Source organism: Cherax quadricarinatus, chromosome 15, assembly GCF_038502225.1.
Source record: "Cherax quadricarinatus isolate ZL_2023a chromosome 15, ASM3850222v1, whole genome shotgun sequence".
Taxonomy (NCBI): domain Eukaryota; kingdom Metazoa; phylum Arthropoda; class Malacostraca; order Decapoda; family Parastacidae; genus Cherax; species Cherax quadricarinatus.
In genome coordinates, this window is record NC_091306.1 from 10,679,947 (window position 1) to 10,695,457 (window position 15,511).

The 15,511-nt window shown below is 42.3% G+C and overlaps 1 protein-coding gene and 1 long non-coding RNA gene across 2 annotated transcripts in view; both read left to right on the forward strand.

Moving 5' to 3' along the window:
• The window catches only part of LOC138852718 (uncharacterized), a 299,461-nt gene that overhangs the window by 130,945 nt on the left and 153,005 nt on the right, over nucleotides 1-15,511 (forward strand). The window lies entirely within an intron of this gene.
• On the forward strand, nucleotides 1,471-14,094 carry LOC128692101 (uncharacterized). The gene is made up of 6 exons (XM_053781095.2): nucleotides 1,471-1,566; nucleotides 9,724-9,876; nucleotides 10,064-10,226; nucleotides 10,374-10,434; nucleotides 12,232-12,406; nucleotides 12,800-14,094. The coding sequence occupies exons 2-6, from the start codon at nucleotides 9,727-9,729 to the stop codon at nucleotides 13,370-13,372; spliced, it is 1,122 nt and encodes a 373-aa protein (XP_053637070.2). The 5' UTR covers nucleotides 1,471-1,566; nucleotides 9,724-9,726; the 3' UTR covers nucleotides 13,373-14,094.

The following is a 15,511-nucleotide window of genomic DNA, read 5'->3' on the forward strand; positions in this document are numbered from 1 at the left end:
TGCTCCCCCCATGTGTGCTCTCCTGGCCACCTCGGCTAGTGTGTTGATCATTGCTCTGTTGCTCTCATCGTATTCTTCTCTTGGCCTCCTGCAGTTCTGTGGTGGGTTGTACATTACTGCAATTATCACCTTATGTCCCTCAGACTGGATTGTTCCTACTAAGTAGTCCCTTTCGCCCATGCCATCCATTCCTTCCATTTTCTCAAAACCCCACTGGTTTTTAATGAGCAGTGCAACTCCTCCTCCCCCTCTCCTCCCTCTGTCTTTCCTGAAGATTTGATATCCGGATGGAAAGATTGAATCTGTTATTATTCTGGTGAGTTTTGTTTCTGTGAGTGCTATTATGTCTGGGGATGTCTCTTTGATTCTTTCGTGCCACTCCTCATACTTGTTTGTTATTCCATCTGCATTTGTATACCACACCTTCAACTTCTTTTCTAAGACTGTGGTCTGGGAAGTATATTGGGGTTGGGGAAGTGGGAGACCTGGTAAGGAACTATGGGTTGTTGCTGTGGGGGTGAAGTTTGTAATGTAGTGGGTGGGGGCATTGGATGTGTGTGTGTGTGTGTGTGTGTGTGTGTGTGTGTGTGTGTGTGTGTGTGTGTGTGTGTGTGTGTGTGTGTGCGTGTGTGTGTGTGTATGTGACTCAACAATCAATATTTGCACCAATAACTCATGACAGTTGTGACCGGGTGTGGAAGTGTGAATTGCTCATTACACTATAATTTGTTCATGATTGTAGCCATGTATAAACATAAGTAACCATTCTTACAGAATTCATTACCTTTGTAACTTGTGAGCTTTGTACCTAGTTCAGCTATCAAAACTTTGGGGGTCCAGTCCCTGGATCCATTACGTACCTCTGTAATCTGTAAATACCTTTGTAACTTGTCATGATTGTGACAAGACCTACTTGGAGTTCATTACCTTTGTAAATTGTGAGTTCATTACTTTTGTAAATTGTGAGTTCATTACCTTTGTAAATTGTGAGTTCATTACCTCTGTAACTTGCTCAGCTATCAAAACTTTGGAGTCCAGTCCCTGGACCAATTATGTACCTCTGTAATCTTTTGACTACCGCCCACAGGGTGGGTATGGGGTGGGTATACCATTTTGATGGGTATGGGGTGCATAATAAACATATTAAACTAACATTAAACTAAACATTTTTGTCTACTACTATTATTAAAAAAAGTAGGATAAAATGAACAGCGGCTGGACAGCGTCCAGATGGTCACAAATACAAGGTCAGTAGTCATGGTATGGGGGCAGCCCTTCTTACACAGCTATCACCTTCAGGTACACGGTTGCCCGATTTCAAGAATGTCTATTTTTCTTGTTTTAATGGTACCACAGCATCACAGTATGGGATTTCGCAATGCGTACTCACTACTTTTATTATAACTTCTATTTTCTGAATATCTTTATAATGTCCTTCCTGCCTCCAAGTTTTGACTAGACAGTATTAGACTGAAATCACAGAGTGGAGATGACTGGCAGCTGCAGCTGAGCTTACAGCAGGTGAGTCTGACGCTACTAGCTAGTATTTTACGTGGAGACACGAGGGTAAGTTATAAGTGTTTCTAAGATCTGGATAAGGAGATACGAAGCTTGCTGGCGAGTTTTTTTTGCAACTGTTGGGGATACGAGGTTCTGCATGATGTTAGTGTTGGAGATAGGTATGATGTTGGCGAAGATAATATGTGGCGAGAGAGGCTGTTGTATTGGACATATTCGTATGTTGATAGAGATAACCATGTGGTGAGACTACTAGTGATGGTGATATGTTTTCTGTTAGTGTTTCTGGGGATAAACAAGGGATTATCTTCCACAAGGTCCGGTCTCAGACCAGGCCTCCTAGGTAGGAAAGGAAATATTACAGAATTAAAAGTCATTAAGAAGCACAAAAGAAAATAAAGGTATGTGTATACTGAATGTAAGTATTAAATGTGTAATATTTGCTTATCATCGTACGTGTTCATAAAACAAGGAAAAATTCAGCAACTCACATGCACTCACTGTGACTCGTCTCCTTCCCGAGTCTTACCTTCAGTGTTGATTCTCTCTGATTTTAGATGAAACTCACCTTTTGTACCAACTCTAACTTCCACTTTGCACTTGCCTTCCCCCTGTACACGCCTTTTTCTTTATAGTTTAATTACCTGGAGTTTACCTGGAGAGAGTTCCGGGGATCAACGCCCCCGCGGCCCGGTCTGTGACCAGGCTTCCTGATGGATCAGAGCCTGATCAACCAGGCTGTTACTGCTGGCTGCACGAAAACCAACGTACGAGCCACAGCCCGGCTGGTCAGGAACCGATTTTAGGTGCTTGTCCAGTGCCAGGGTAATCCCCCTTATGTATGCTGGGAGGCAGTTGAACAGTCTCGGGCCCCTGACACTTATTGTATGGTCTCTTAACGTGCTAGTGACACCCCTGCTTTTCATTGGGGGACGTTGCATCGTCTGCCAAGTCTTTTGCTTTCGTAGTGAGTGATTTTCGTGTGCAAGTTCGGTACTAGTCCCTCTAGGATTTTCCAGGTGTATATAATCATGTATCTCTCCCGCCTGCGTTCCAGGGAATACAGGTTCAAAAACCTCAAGCGCTCCCAGTAATTGAGGTGTTTTATCTCCGTTATGCGCGCCGTGAAGGTTCTCTGTGCATTTTCTAGGTCAGCAATTTCACCTGCCTTGAAAGATGCTGTTAGTGTGCAGCAATATTCCAGCCTAGATAGAACAAGTGACCTGAAGAGTGTCATCATGGGCTTGGCCTCCCTAGTTTTGAAGGTTCTCATTATCCATCCTGTCATTTTTCTAGCAGATGCGATTGATACAATGTTATGGTCCTTGAAGGTGAGATCCTCCGACATGATCACTCCCAGGTCTTTGACGTTGGTGTTTCGCTCTATTTTGTGGCCAGAATTTGTTTTGTACTCTGATGAAGATTTAATTTCCTCGTGTTTACCATATCTGAGTAATTGAAATTTCTCATCGTTGAACTTCATATTGTTTTCTGCAGCCCACTGAAAGATTTGGTTGATGTCCGCCTGGAGCCTTGCAGTGTCTGCAATGGAAGACACTGTCATGCAGATTCGGGTGTCATCTGCAAAGGAAGACACGGTGCTGTGGCTGACATCCTTGTCTATGTCAGTTTTGAGGATGAGGAACAAGATGGGAGCGAGTACTGTGCCTTGTGGAACAGAGCTTTTCACCGTAGCTGCCTCGGAGACTTTACTCTGTTGACTACTACTCTCTGTGTTCTGTTAGTGAGGAAATTATAGATCCATCGACCGACTTTTCCTGTTATTCCTTTAGCACGCATTTTGTGCGCTATTACGCCATGGTCACACTTGTCGAAGGCTTTTGCAAAGTCTGTATATACTACATCTGCATTCTTTTTGTCTTCTAGTGCATCTAGGACCTTGTCGTAGTGATCCAATAGTTGAGACAGACAGGAGCGACCTGTTTTAAACCCATGTTGCCCTGGGTTGTGTAACTGATGGGTTTCTAGATGGGTGGTGATCTTGCTTCTTAGGACCCTTTCAAAGATTTTTATGATATGGGATGTTAGTGCTATCGGTCTGTAGTTCTTTGCTGTTGCTTTACTGCCCACTTTGTGGAGTGGGGCTATGTCTGTTGTTTTTAGTAACTGTGGGACGACCCCCGTGTCCATGCTCCCTCTCCATAGGATGGAACAGGCTCGTGATAGGGGCTTCTTGCAGTTCTTGATGAACACGGAGTTCCATGAGTCTGGCCCTGGGGCAGAGTGCATGGGTATGTCATTTATCGCCTGTTCGAAGTCATTTGGCGTCAGGATAACATCAGATAGGCTTGTGTTAACCAAATTCTGTGGCTCTCTCATAAAAAAATCATTTTGATCTTCGACTCTCAGCCTGGTTAGCGGCTTGCTAAAAACTGAGTCATATTGGGACTTGAGTAGCTCACTCATTTCCTTGCTGTCATCTGTGTAGGACCCACCTTGTTTAAGTAGGGGCCCAATACTGGACGTTGTTCTCGACTTTGATTTGGCATAGGAGAAGAAATACTTTGGGTTTCTTTCGATTTCATTTATGGCTTTTAGTTCTTCCCGCGATTCCTGACTCCTATAAAATTCCTTTAGCTTAAGTTCGATGCTTGCTATTTCTCTGACCAGTGTCTCCCTACGCATTTCAGATATATTGACCTCTTTTAGCCGCTCTGTTATTCTTTTCCGTCGCCTGTAAAGGGAGCGCCTGTCTCTTTCTATTTTACATCTACTCCTCCTTTTTCTTAGAGGAATAAGCCTTGTGCATACATCGAGTGCCACCAAGTTAATCTGTTCTAGGCATAAGTTGGGGTCTGTGTTGCTTAGTATATCCTCCCAGCTTATATCGGTTAGGACTTGGTTTACTTGGTCCCACTTTATGTTTTTGTTATTGAAGTTGAATTTGGTGAATGCTCCCTCGTGACTAATCTCATTATGTCGGTCTGGGGCTCCGAGCATACATGTCTGAACCTCAACTATGTTGTGATCTGAGTATATTGTTTTTGATATGGTGACATTTCGTATCAGATCATCATTGTTAGTGAAGATGAGGTCTAGTGTATTCTCCAGTCTAGTAGGCTCTATTATTTGCTGGTTTAAATTGAATTTTGTGCAGAGATTTAAAAGCTCGTGTGAGTGTGAGTTTTCATCAGAGCTGCCTCCTGGTGTTATTATTGCAACAGTATTATTTGCTATATTCCTCCATTTTAGGTGCCTTAAGTTGAAATCCCCCAGGAGCAAGATGTTGGGTGCAGGAGCTGGAAGATTTTTCAGACAGTGGTCAATTTTTAACAGCTGTTCCTGGAATTGCTGGGATGTTGCATCCGAAGGCTTGTAGACTACCACAATGACTAGGTTTTGGTTCTCGATCTTTACTGCTAAAACTTCCACTACATCATTTGAGGCATTAAGCAGTTCTGTGCAAACAAGTGACTCTGCAATGTACAGGCCAACCCCCCCCCCCCCCTTTTGCCTGTTCACTCTGTCACATCTGTATAGGTTGTAACCTGGGATCCATATTTAGTTGTCCAAGTGATCCTTTATGTGGGTCTCAGTGAAAGCCGCGAACATTGCCTTTGCCTCTGCAAGCAGTCCACGGATGAAAGGTATTTTGTTGTTTGTTGCTGGCTTTAGACCCTGTATATTTGCAAAGAAGAATGTCATCGGACTGGTGGTATTGTTGGTACTGGGGGGGGATTTTTTTTCCGGCATTAGTATCTGTATCTGTTGGTTTGGAGTGGAGGCCATCGACTGTGGTTCCACTCCAGGAATGACTGGATTTGGTGTACGATTTCTGCCATTTCCTGCCAGTTTTTTTTCCTTTCTGGCACTAAGAAACCTCTCCCTCTTGAGTGGCTGTGGCTACCCAGGTGAAAACCTGGGTAGCCTGGATGTTTTGTATCTTTTTGTCCCCTTTAGATGGTGTGCCTGGTAATTTAAGTTATAGCACAGTCTTTCCTGTACTGAAGAGGTACACATTTCAGGGTGAAAAAGCTTACAGGAAGGGAGTTTGCATTTTCCTGTTGTCATATGGGCACGGCATTTTCTAGGGTGGTCATAGTTGCACGTCCCATCTGTTTTTCCAGATTTCCCATGTCTGCAGATACCAAGTGCATAGTATGTGCACAGGCTTGGTTTCCGTTTGCATTGGGTTTCTGTGATTGTATTCCCTGTTGGTGCATGTTTACCTGTCTTATTCCTATCCTCCCTAGCACCAACAATGGAGCTCCCACCAGTTGTTTTTGGTAATATATCCTCACTATTGCTAGTGGAATCCTCTTGTTTGCTATTTCCTGTGGTATTTCTAGTTTGCAATATTGGTTTTATCTTATCTTTGACTACACTTGTTTCCCCACTACGGCTCCTGTCTCCCATGAGGTCATTTATATGCATTCCTTCCTGCGTATAATTCCCGACTACCTGGACAAAATCTCCAGCTTCACCATTACTGTCTCCCAGGACAGCAATACCTGGAGTTTACCTGGAGAGAGTTTCGGGGGTCAACGCCCCCGCGGCCCGGTCTGTGACCAGGCCTCCTGGTGGATCAGCGCCTGATCAACCAGGCTGTTGCTGCTGGCTGCACGCAAACCAACGTACGAGCCACAGCCCGGCTGATCAGGAACTGACTTTAGGTGCTTGTCCAGTGCCAGCTTGAAGACTGCCAGGGGTCTGTTGGTAATCCCCCTTATGTGTGCTGGGAGGCAGTTGAACAGTCTCGGTCCCCTGACACTTATTGTATGGTCTCTTAACGTGCTAGTGACACCCCTGCTTTTCATTGGGGGGATGGTGCATCGTCTGCCAAGTCTTTTGCTTTCGTAGTGAGTGATTTTCGTGTGCAAGTTCGGTACTAGTCCCTCTAGGATTTTCCAGGTGTATATAATCATGTATCTCTCCCTCCTGCGTTCCAGGGAATACAGGTTTAGAAACCTCAAGCGCTCCCAGTAATTGAGGTGTTTTATCTCCGTTATGCGCGCCGTGAAAGTTCTCTGTACATTTTCTAGGTCGGCAATTTCACCTGCCTTGAAAGGTGCTGTTAGAGTGCAGCAATATTCCAGCCTAGATAGAACAAGTGACCTGAAGAGTGTCATCATGGGCTTGGCCTCCCTAGTTTTGAAGGTTCTCATTATCCATCCTGTCATTTTTCTAGCAGATGCGATTGATACAATGTTATGGTCCTTGAAGGTGAGATCCTCCGACATAATCACTCCCAGGTCTTTGACGTTGGTGTTTCGCTCTATTTTGTGGCCAGAATTTGTTTTGTACTCTGATGAAGATTTAATTTCCTCATGTTTACCATATCTGAGTAATTGAAATTTCTCATCGTTGAACTTCATATTGTTTTCTGCAGCCCACTGAAAGATTTGGTTGATGTCCGCCTGGAGCCTTGCAGTGTCTGCAATGGAAGACACTGTCATGCAGATTCGGGTGTCATCTGCAAAGGAAGACACGGTGCTGTGGCTGACATCCTTGTCTATGTCGGATATGAGGATGAGGAACAAGATGGGAGCTAGTACTGTGCCTTGTGGAACAGAGCTTTTCACCGTAGCTGCCTCGGACTTTACTCTGTTGACGACTACTCTCTGTGTTCTGTTAGTGAGGAAATTATAGATCCATCGACCAACTTTTCCTGTTATTCCTTTAGCGCGCATTTTGTGCGCTATTACGCCATGGTCACACTTGTCGAAGGCTTTTGCAAAGTCTGTATATATTACATCTGCATTCTTTTTGTCTTCTAGTGCATTTAGGACCTTGTCGTAGTGATCCAGTAGTTGAGACAGACAGGAGCGACCTGTTCTAAACCCATGTTGCCCTGGGTTGTGTAACTGATGGGTTTCTAGATGGGTGGTGATCTTGCTTCTTAGGACCCTTTCAAAGATTTTTATGATATGGGATGTTAGTGCTATTGGTCTGTAGTTCTTTGCTGTTGCTTTACTGCCCCCTTTGTGGAGTGGGGCTATGTCTGTTGTTTTTAGTAACTGAGGGACGACCCCCGTGTCCATGCTCCCTCTCCATAGGATGGAAAAGGCTCGTGATAGGGGCTTCTTGCAGTTCTTGATGAACACAGAGTTCCATGAGTCTGGCCCTGGGGCAGAGTGCATGGGCATGTCATTTATCGCCTGTTCGAAGTCATTTGGCGTCAGGATAACATCGGATAGGCTTGTGTTAATCAAATTTTGTGGCTCTCTCATAAAAAATTCATTTTGATCTTCGACTCTCAGTCTGGTTAGCGGCTTGCTAAAAACTGAGTCATATTGGGACTTGAGTAGCTCACTCATTTCCTTGCTGTCATCTGTGTAGGACCCATCTTGTTTAAGTAGGGGCCCAATACTGGACGTTGTTCTCGATTTTGATTTGGCATAGGAGAAGAAATACTTTGGGTTTCTTTCGATTTCATTTATGGCTTTTAGTTCTTCCCGCGATTCCTGACTCCTAAAGGATTCTTTTAGCTTAAGTTCGATGCTTGCTATTTCTCTGACCAGTGTCTCCCTGCGCATTAACTAACTTATTACCACCGTAACTTTACTGAACTAAATGTTGAGAACCATCCTGGAACTTTTCTATTGAATCTTGTAGCAACAGTGAGTGTTCAGTGTGTTAAGATAAGATTTCGTTCGGATTTTTAACCCCGGAGGGTTAGCCACCCAGGATAACCCCAGAAAGTCAGTGCGTTATCGAGGACTGTCTAACTTATTTCCATTGGGGTCCTTAATCTTGTCCCCCAGGATGCGACCCACAACAATCGACTAACACCCAGGTACCTATTTGCTGCTAGGTGAACAGGACAACAGGTGTAAGGAAACGTGTCAAAATGTTTCCACCCGCCGGGAATCGAACCCGGGCCCTCCGTGTGTGAAGCGGGAGCTTTTAGCCACCAGGCCACCGGGCCTGGTTGCTAATTATTACTTAATTCTTTTTAACACACCAGCCGTCTCCCACTGAGGCAAGGTGACCCGAAAAAGAAGAATGTAAAGTTTTCTTCTTTTTACATTAAGTAATTTATACAGAAGGGATTACTAGCCCCTTGCTTCTGCAATTTTAGTCCCCTTATATGACACGCCTGGCTTACGAAGGAAGAATTCTCCACTCTTCCATGGAGTATTAAATTTATGCCTCTTCATTATTATAATTTTAATCATGGGGGAGCGCTAAACCCGTAGGATTATACAGCGCATGTGGGGGGATGGAAGGTATTCAGGCTCAATTCGGGGAACTGGAGGGCATTCCGGGGATCAACGCTCCCGTGGCCCAGATCCAATTCCCTAGATCAAAAGCCCCTCACCAATGTCAAGGAACCTCCCTTGCGGGGATATGTCCCTTCAAATTAAGTTAGGTTAGGTAAGGTTCGTCAGGAAACAGGACATGTTTCCTGACGCGGGTCTTAGTCAGATGATGACCCGCCTTTGGAGCTTTTGGTCATCTGACCGAGGCCTTCCGCTGGCTTACCGGTCCACCCCTTTAAAAATTATGGTCATTTATAACCATTGTTGGTAAATCCCTTCAAATGGCATACTTGAAGGGTGTTTTCGATGGTCAAATCCCCCATAGCCTAGTCGCAGACCAGGCCTCCTGGTGGATCAAGGCCTAGGTTGTTACTGCTGGCTGCATGCAACCCGACGTAACAACCATCGCCCATCTTGTCAGGAACTGATTTGAGTAACTTGTCTAGTTCTCTTGAAGATAGTTAAGAGATTTGTTGGTACAGTAAACCCTCGATATAACATTCTTTTAAAATTATGGGCAAAATTCACAAATTGTTGCTTTTAGCTCCTTTATTTTTAATGTTTATTGTAATATATCTGTAAATTTTATACAGTACTATGTTAGGTGTTAAGTACTTTTTTCTTGCTATATTTTAACATTATTCTTAATTAATGGAGACTCAGACAATCCTCCCTTATTAATATTATTATTATCATAACTAATCGCTAACCTCTTCCCCCCCCCTTATAAATCCGTTATATATTGAGAGTACTGTAATTCTTCTTGTGCATGGAGGGAGGGGTGTTAAATATATAATTATAATCACGGGGGAGAGCTAAACCCGTAAGATTATACAGCGCATGTGGAGGGGGGGATGGAAGGTATTCAGGCTCAGTTCAGGGAACCAGAGCACAGGCCCAATTCCCTAGATCAAGAGCCTCTCACCAGCGTCGAGGAACCTCCCTTGGGGGGTGTGGCTGTACAACTTCTCTTTAATGGTAGAGAATGTGCAGCATGGCGCTACTGGACCAACACAGAGCACTCAAGTTTCTGGAGAAGATTGGAATAATAGAGGGAAAAGCACTTCTCGCCCAAGACCCGGTGCTCTTTCTCAATACCATAATTCGTTCCTTTACGACTCATCTACCTTTCCAGGTATGTCAGAGATCTTTAGATTTTTGTACCTTCTCATAACAAATTTCACTTTTTAGAAACATGTCATATTAATACAGCAAACTGATTTCAGTGAGTATAAAATAACTGTTAACTTTAAGATTCTCAGTACATTGTGAGAGCTGTCAGCAACAGTCAATACCCTCACCTACATATCTGGCCTTTACAGTGTGTGAGCCTGATGGCACAGGCAGAGGAGGAGCGACATGTGCCCAGCCTGGAGGAGATAATAGAAGCTGGGCTCAGCCTGGAGGGAGGATTATGCTTTGACCTCAACGTTTTCATGTACATCCTCCTTAGTGCCTTTGAGCTTAAAGTACATTTTCTCGATGGTGAGCTTACAGTTGTTAATACATTCTAAAATATTGTGGTTTTGTTTATAACAGTGACGAATGTTCATGAATAATAGGTAATGTTTACTAATCATGCTTAAATATATCACAGTCAAGATCAATACTAAGCTGTATCTGCCCCAGCAGGATCATACAGTGCATCGAAGGATCTTCACACTCATGTTGTTGTGCTTGTTAAGGACCTCAGGTAATTTTGTTCTTTCTACTCGCATTGCTGATAATTGAGTTTTGCTGCATCTTTCATTTGAATACATCATATTTTTAACAATAATTTAACTTCAGTTCAACATATTTATAGATGGGGTTGTAAGAGAAGTGAATACTAGGGTGTTGGCGGCAAAAGGTGTGGGATTAAAAGATAGAGAATCTAACACAAAGTGGGAGTTCTCACAGTTGCTCTTTGCAGATGACACTGTGCTTTTGGGAGATTCTGAAGAGAAGTTGCAGAGGTTAGTGGATGAGTTTGGTAGGGAATGTAAAAGAAGGAAATTAAAAGTAACATAAGAAAGAGTAAGGTGATGAGGATAACAAGAGGTTTAGGTGATGAGAGATTGGATATCAGATTGGAGGGAGTATGAAGGAAGTGAATGTATTCAGATATTTGGGGGTGGACTTAGTCAGCAGATGGGTCTATGAAAGATGAGATGAATCATAGAATTGATGAGGGGAAAAAGGTGAGTGGCGCACTGAGGAGTCTTTGGAGACAAAGAATTCTATCCATGGAAGCAAAAAGGGGAATGTATGAGTTTAGTCTGAATGCTCTTATATGGGTGTGAAGCATGGTTGGTGAATGTTGCAACAAGGAGATGGCTGGAAGGAGTGGAGATGTCGTGTCTGAGGGCAGAGAATCCGAAGTTTGGAAATTGGGAGGAGGTGCGGAGTTGTTAAAAGTATTATCCAGAGGACTGAGGAGGGGCTGTTGAAGTGGTTTGGACATTTAGAGAGGTTGGAATGACATAAAATGACCTGGAGAGCTTATATATCTGTAGCGGAAGGAAGGTGAGGTAGGGGTCGGCCTAGAAAAGGTTGGAGGGAGGGGGGTAAAGGAGGTTTTGCGTGGGAGGGGGTTGGACTTTCAGCAAGCATATATGTGTTAGATAGGAGCGAGTGGAGACAAGTGGTTTTTAGGACTTGATGTGCTGTTGGAGTGTGAGCAAGGTAACATTTATGAAGGGATTCAGGGAATTATATTATAATCATGGAGGAGAACTAAACCTGCAGGATTATACAGTGCATGTGGGGGGGATGGAAGGTATTCAGGCTCAATTCAGGGAACTGGAGCACAGATCCAATTCTGTAGATCAAGAGCCACTCCTCAGTGTCAAGGAACCTCCCTTGAGAGGAGGGATTCAGGGAAACTAGCAGGCGGTACAGTGCCTGCACTCTGAAGGAGGCGTGTTGATAAGTTGCAGTTTTATAACTGTAGTGTAGGCATGTTTCTAGCAAGACGGTGATGGAGTGAATGATGATAAAAGTGTTTCCAGGTAACCCTGCCTTAGTGGGAAACAGTCGATGTGTTAATTAAAATTATTATTATAATCAAGGGGAAGTGCTAAACCCGTAGGATTATAGTGCCTGTGGGGGAGGGAGGGTGATGTGGAAGGTATTCAGGCTTAATTCAGGGAACTGGAGCACAGATCCTATTTCCTAGATCAAGAGCCCCTCACCAGCATCAAGGAACCTTCCCTAAGGGGTGTTAATTAAAAAATAAATGAACTTCTGATTCTTCAGCGCTTTGTCATTTTGCTGTCATGTGTTTACATAATTTTAAGCAGCCTATCAACAATGTGATTTTTTTCCATGTATCTCTCTAATTTTTACCTTAAGATAAAATATTAAGTTGCAGTACCACTAATTTCATCCTTTTTGCTGATTTTTTTTATTTAATGTAGTTGCAGTTGTTAAGAGCCTCTAGCATCTATTGACCAGTATAAGTAGATGTATTAACTATAAAAACTGAACTTGATAACTTACGACGACACAGGTGTCCTGGGGATGATCATTTCATCGACGTAGGGTGCGGCCATCCTTTCCTGGAGGCAGTGGCCGTGAACAGTTTGCCAGTCACATTCTATCAAGCCGGTCTCAAGTATACCTATTGTAGAAAGGGTGATCTGGTGCTCCGTCTCCACCACGATCATAACCTTGGAAATGATCCGGTGAGGATGTTCACAACAAGTGTTTAGTAATTTCAATTGTAAGAGTATTGTATATTGTACAGCTATGAATATAACAAAATATGAGTGTTTCTGGATATGACTGCACTTAGCATTTATATTATTATTAGTAGTAAATTTATGGAGGGGAAGCACCAAACCCATAAGGGTCATACAGTGCCTTGGGAATGGGAGGCATACAGATTCAATCACAGGTCCAATTCCTTAGATCAAGAGCCCCTTACTGGCATCAAGGAACTTCTCTTGAGGGGTTAACATCTATAAAATATGAGAATGAGAATGTGTTAATGTTACTTTAAGAGTTAATGTTATGTAGCTGCAAAGAAAGGAAAACCTCATTCATTCAGATACTAAACATATCAAAACTACTTTCAGGCTGTGATGGTGGGAGAATTGCGTCAATTTTTCCACTTCTCGTTAAACCCTGTTGACCTTAAGTTCTTCTATTCAAACATGGACAAAGTCTACATCAGCGAGGAAAAAAGCGTCTTCCTACAGGGAATACGTGCTGTCAGGTTCCCACAAGCAGATTCATTGCCAACGAAGGAACTCAGTACACTTGGAGGGGCAACTAGTATTGCTAATGAAAATTCTGGTATTTGTGAGCATGAGTCAAATCTACAAAGAGAGGAAAATAGCTTGAATACAAAAGATTCAGAAACACTAAGTGAAAATTCTTTGGAAATATTGGGTGACATAGCAAAAAATGCATGTAAACCTGAGAGCTCAGAGGGTGAAGCAGAGGATAGGGACTCTGCAGAACATGAAAGGATCATGGTGGCTATGAAAGATCAGAGTCTTCTGCTGGGTCGGATAGATGCAGCCATCAAGACCAAAGTGAGTGTAGATGAATGGACTGCCACATTGAAGCACTACTTTCCTACCATCCCACCAGCCAAGGTAGACCTTGCTGTACATAGGATGGTCCAGAAACTTAACCTTCAGTGATGATGGAACTCTCATCTTAGGTTTATTCATCATTCTCTTGCAAATAACTGTGTCACATCTTGAGAAAACAAAAATTTAATTTTTTTGCAATGTGTCAGGAAATTTTTAAATATATCCTTGACCATATGGGTTTAGAACTTCTTTCCTGACAAGCTGAGTTTTCAGTACCTTTACAAACCAGTTTTTATTTTTTTTTTTTTTTGATGAGGATAAATTCCCACTTTCCCTTTATGGGTGTCGACTGATAATGTACTACTTTTTAACCAACCTGCTATTTATTGTTGGAATAATTATACAGTACCTTTTGTGCTTATTTGATTCTACTGTCAATTGATTGTATTTTAATAATAACTGTTCTTGAAATGTGAAGTGATTATTCCTCTTAAGAGTTTTTAGATCAGTTTATTTGTTGAGGATTAACTAATGATTCAAATAAGAGAACAGAATTTAATAAAACTGCAAAATGTGCCTGGTAATTAATTTATTTTTACTAATGGACTCAGCTCTTAGGAAGAATGAATAGACCAAGAGACATACAATACTTTTGACCCCAAATTTACTGTTATTGTATTAATCTCTACAACAGGGTTACAATGTAAACCAGGATTGCCAGCACCTGGGGAAGAATATAGAATGCTTTTTTAAATAATTTTCCCTTTAGATATCTTTACCTCCAATTGCTCAATTTCAACAGTTAAATTACAATTATAAACAATTAAAAACCTGAAATTTATTAACCTAATATTATTTCTTTGTATGAAATATGTTGAGTATATAGGTCATACAATTATACAGTTCACTACAGTAAACCCTCGATAAAACGAATATCAGCTGAAATGAACAAAAAAAATCTAGCTGGACGAAGGCTGCACATGACCATTTAATGGGGCGTCTTAATTAAAATAGCCATGAAATGGACATCATCATCTATATTGCATGGCTGTCTGGTCCAGTCATACCCTTGACACAATGAACCAACTCCACTTAATCACAGATTTGTCCAGTCCAGGCTACATCTATTTTTAGTTCCAGAGCAATGGAGCCAACGATACGGCCCACGTCAATTTGTTATTGTCTGTGCGCAGGCTCACATGCCATCGTCGTTTTGTCTCCAATTTTCCCTGGATTTAGCGTTTTTAATCGTTCTACAAATTATTCAGTACAGTGTAATTAATAATGGCCTCAAAAACAAGTGATGGTCCCAAGAAAAAACGTGAGACTTTCACTGTTAGGTAGAAACTGGAATTAATAAGGAAGCTGGAGGCTGGCATTTTACTGGCCCAGGTATATGAAGAGTATGATATAGCAAAACAGTCTGATATTCAAAGAAACAAGAAAAAGCATCCAGAATATGCTATGAAATACAGTACATTATTATTATTATAATCAAAAAGAAGCGCTAAGCCACAAGGACTATACAGCTATGAAATACAGTACAGATGCTAACCTAAAATGTTCAGTTATTCCTAGGAAAATAGCCTAAGATACAAGGGTTCAAGAAGCAGTACATGAATGGTATGTTCAACAGTGCACTGCTGGCATTAATATTTGTTCTATTGAGCTTTGCTATTGCTAAGAACCTAGCAATCCATATGGGCATAGAACTTGGGGCAGTTGATAGTTGGCTTTGGCACTTCCATAAATGCTATGGCTCGATTAACACGAAAACTTAAGGCAAGGCTGGCAGTGCACCCACACAAGAAACTGAGCTGTTCAGATTATCAATAAATGATCTGATGGAGAGTGAAGGGATTTTTCTATCTTAACTATAATGCTGATGAAACTAGTCTGCTTTGGCAATCGTTATCTTCACACATTATAGTCTTTCAGCATGAGGAAAAGACACCAGGTCATAACCACAGCACCCATCAAATTATTATTCGTTCATTCTTAGGGAAGAGGGGGACAGCACTCAAGCCTTAGGGGTCATACAATGCCTGGGAGAATAGAAGGCAATCAGGTTTGATTCAAAGGAGGAGACCATTTCCTTGTATCAAGAGCCTCTCACCAGGATCAAAAAATCTTCCTTGAGGGAAAGCATCATGACTAAAGTGAAATGGGGTACTTTATTTACCCACTGATGTTTCTTGCCAACAAACAATAAAAATTAAAGTAGCACATTATGCTGGGCTCCATTTT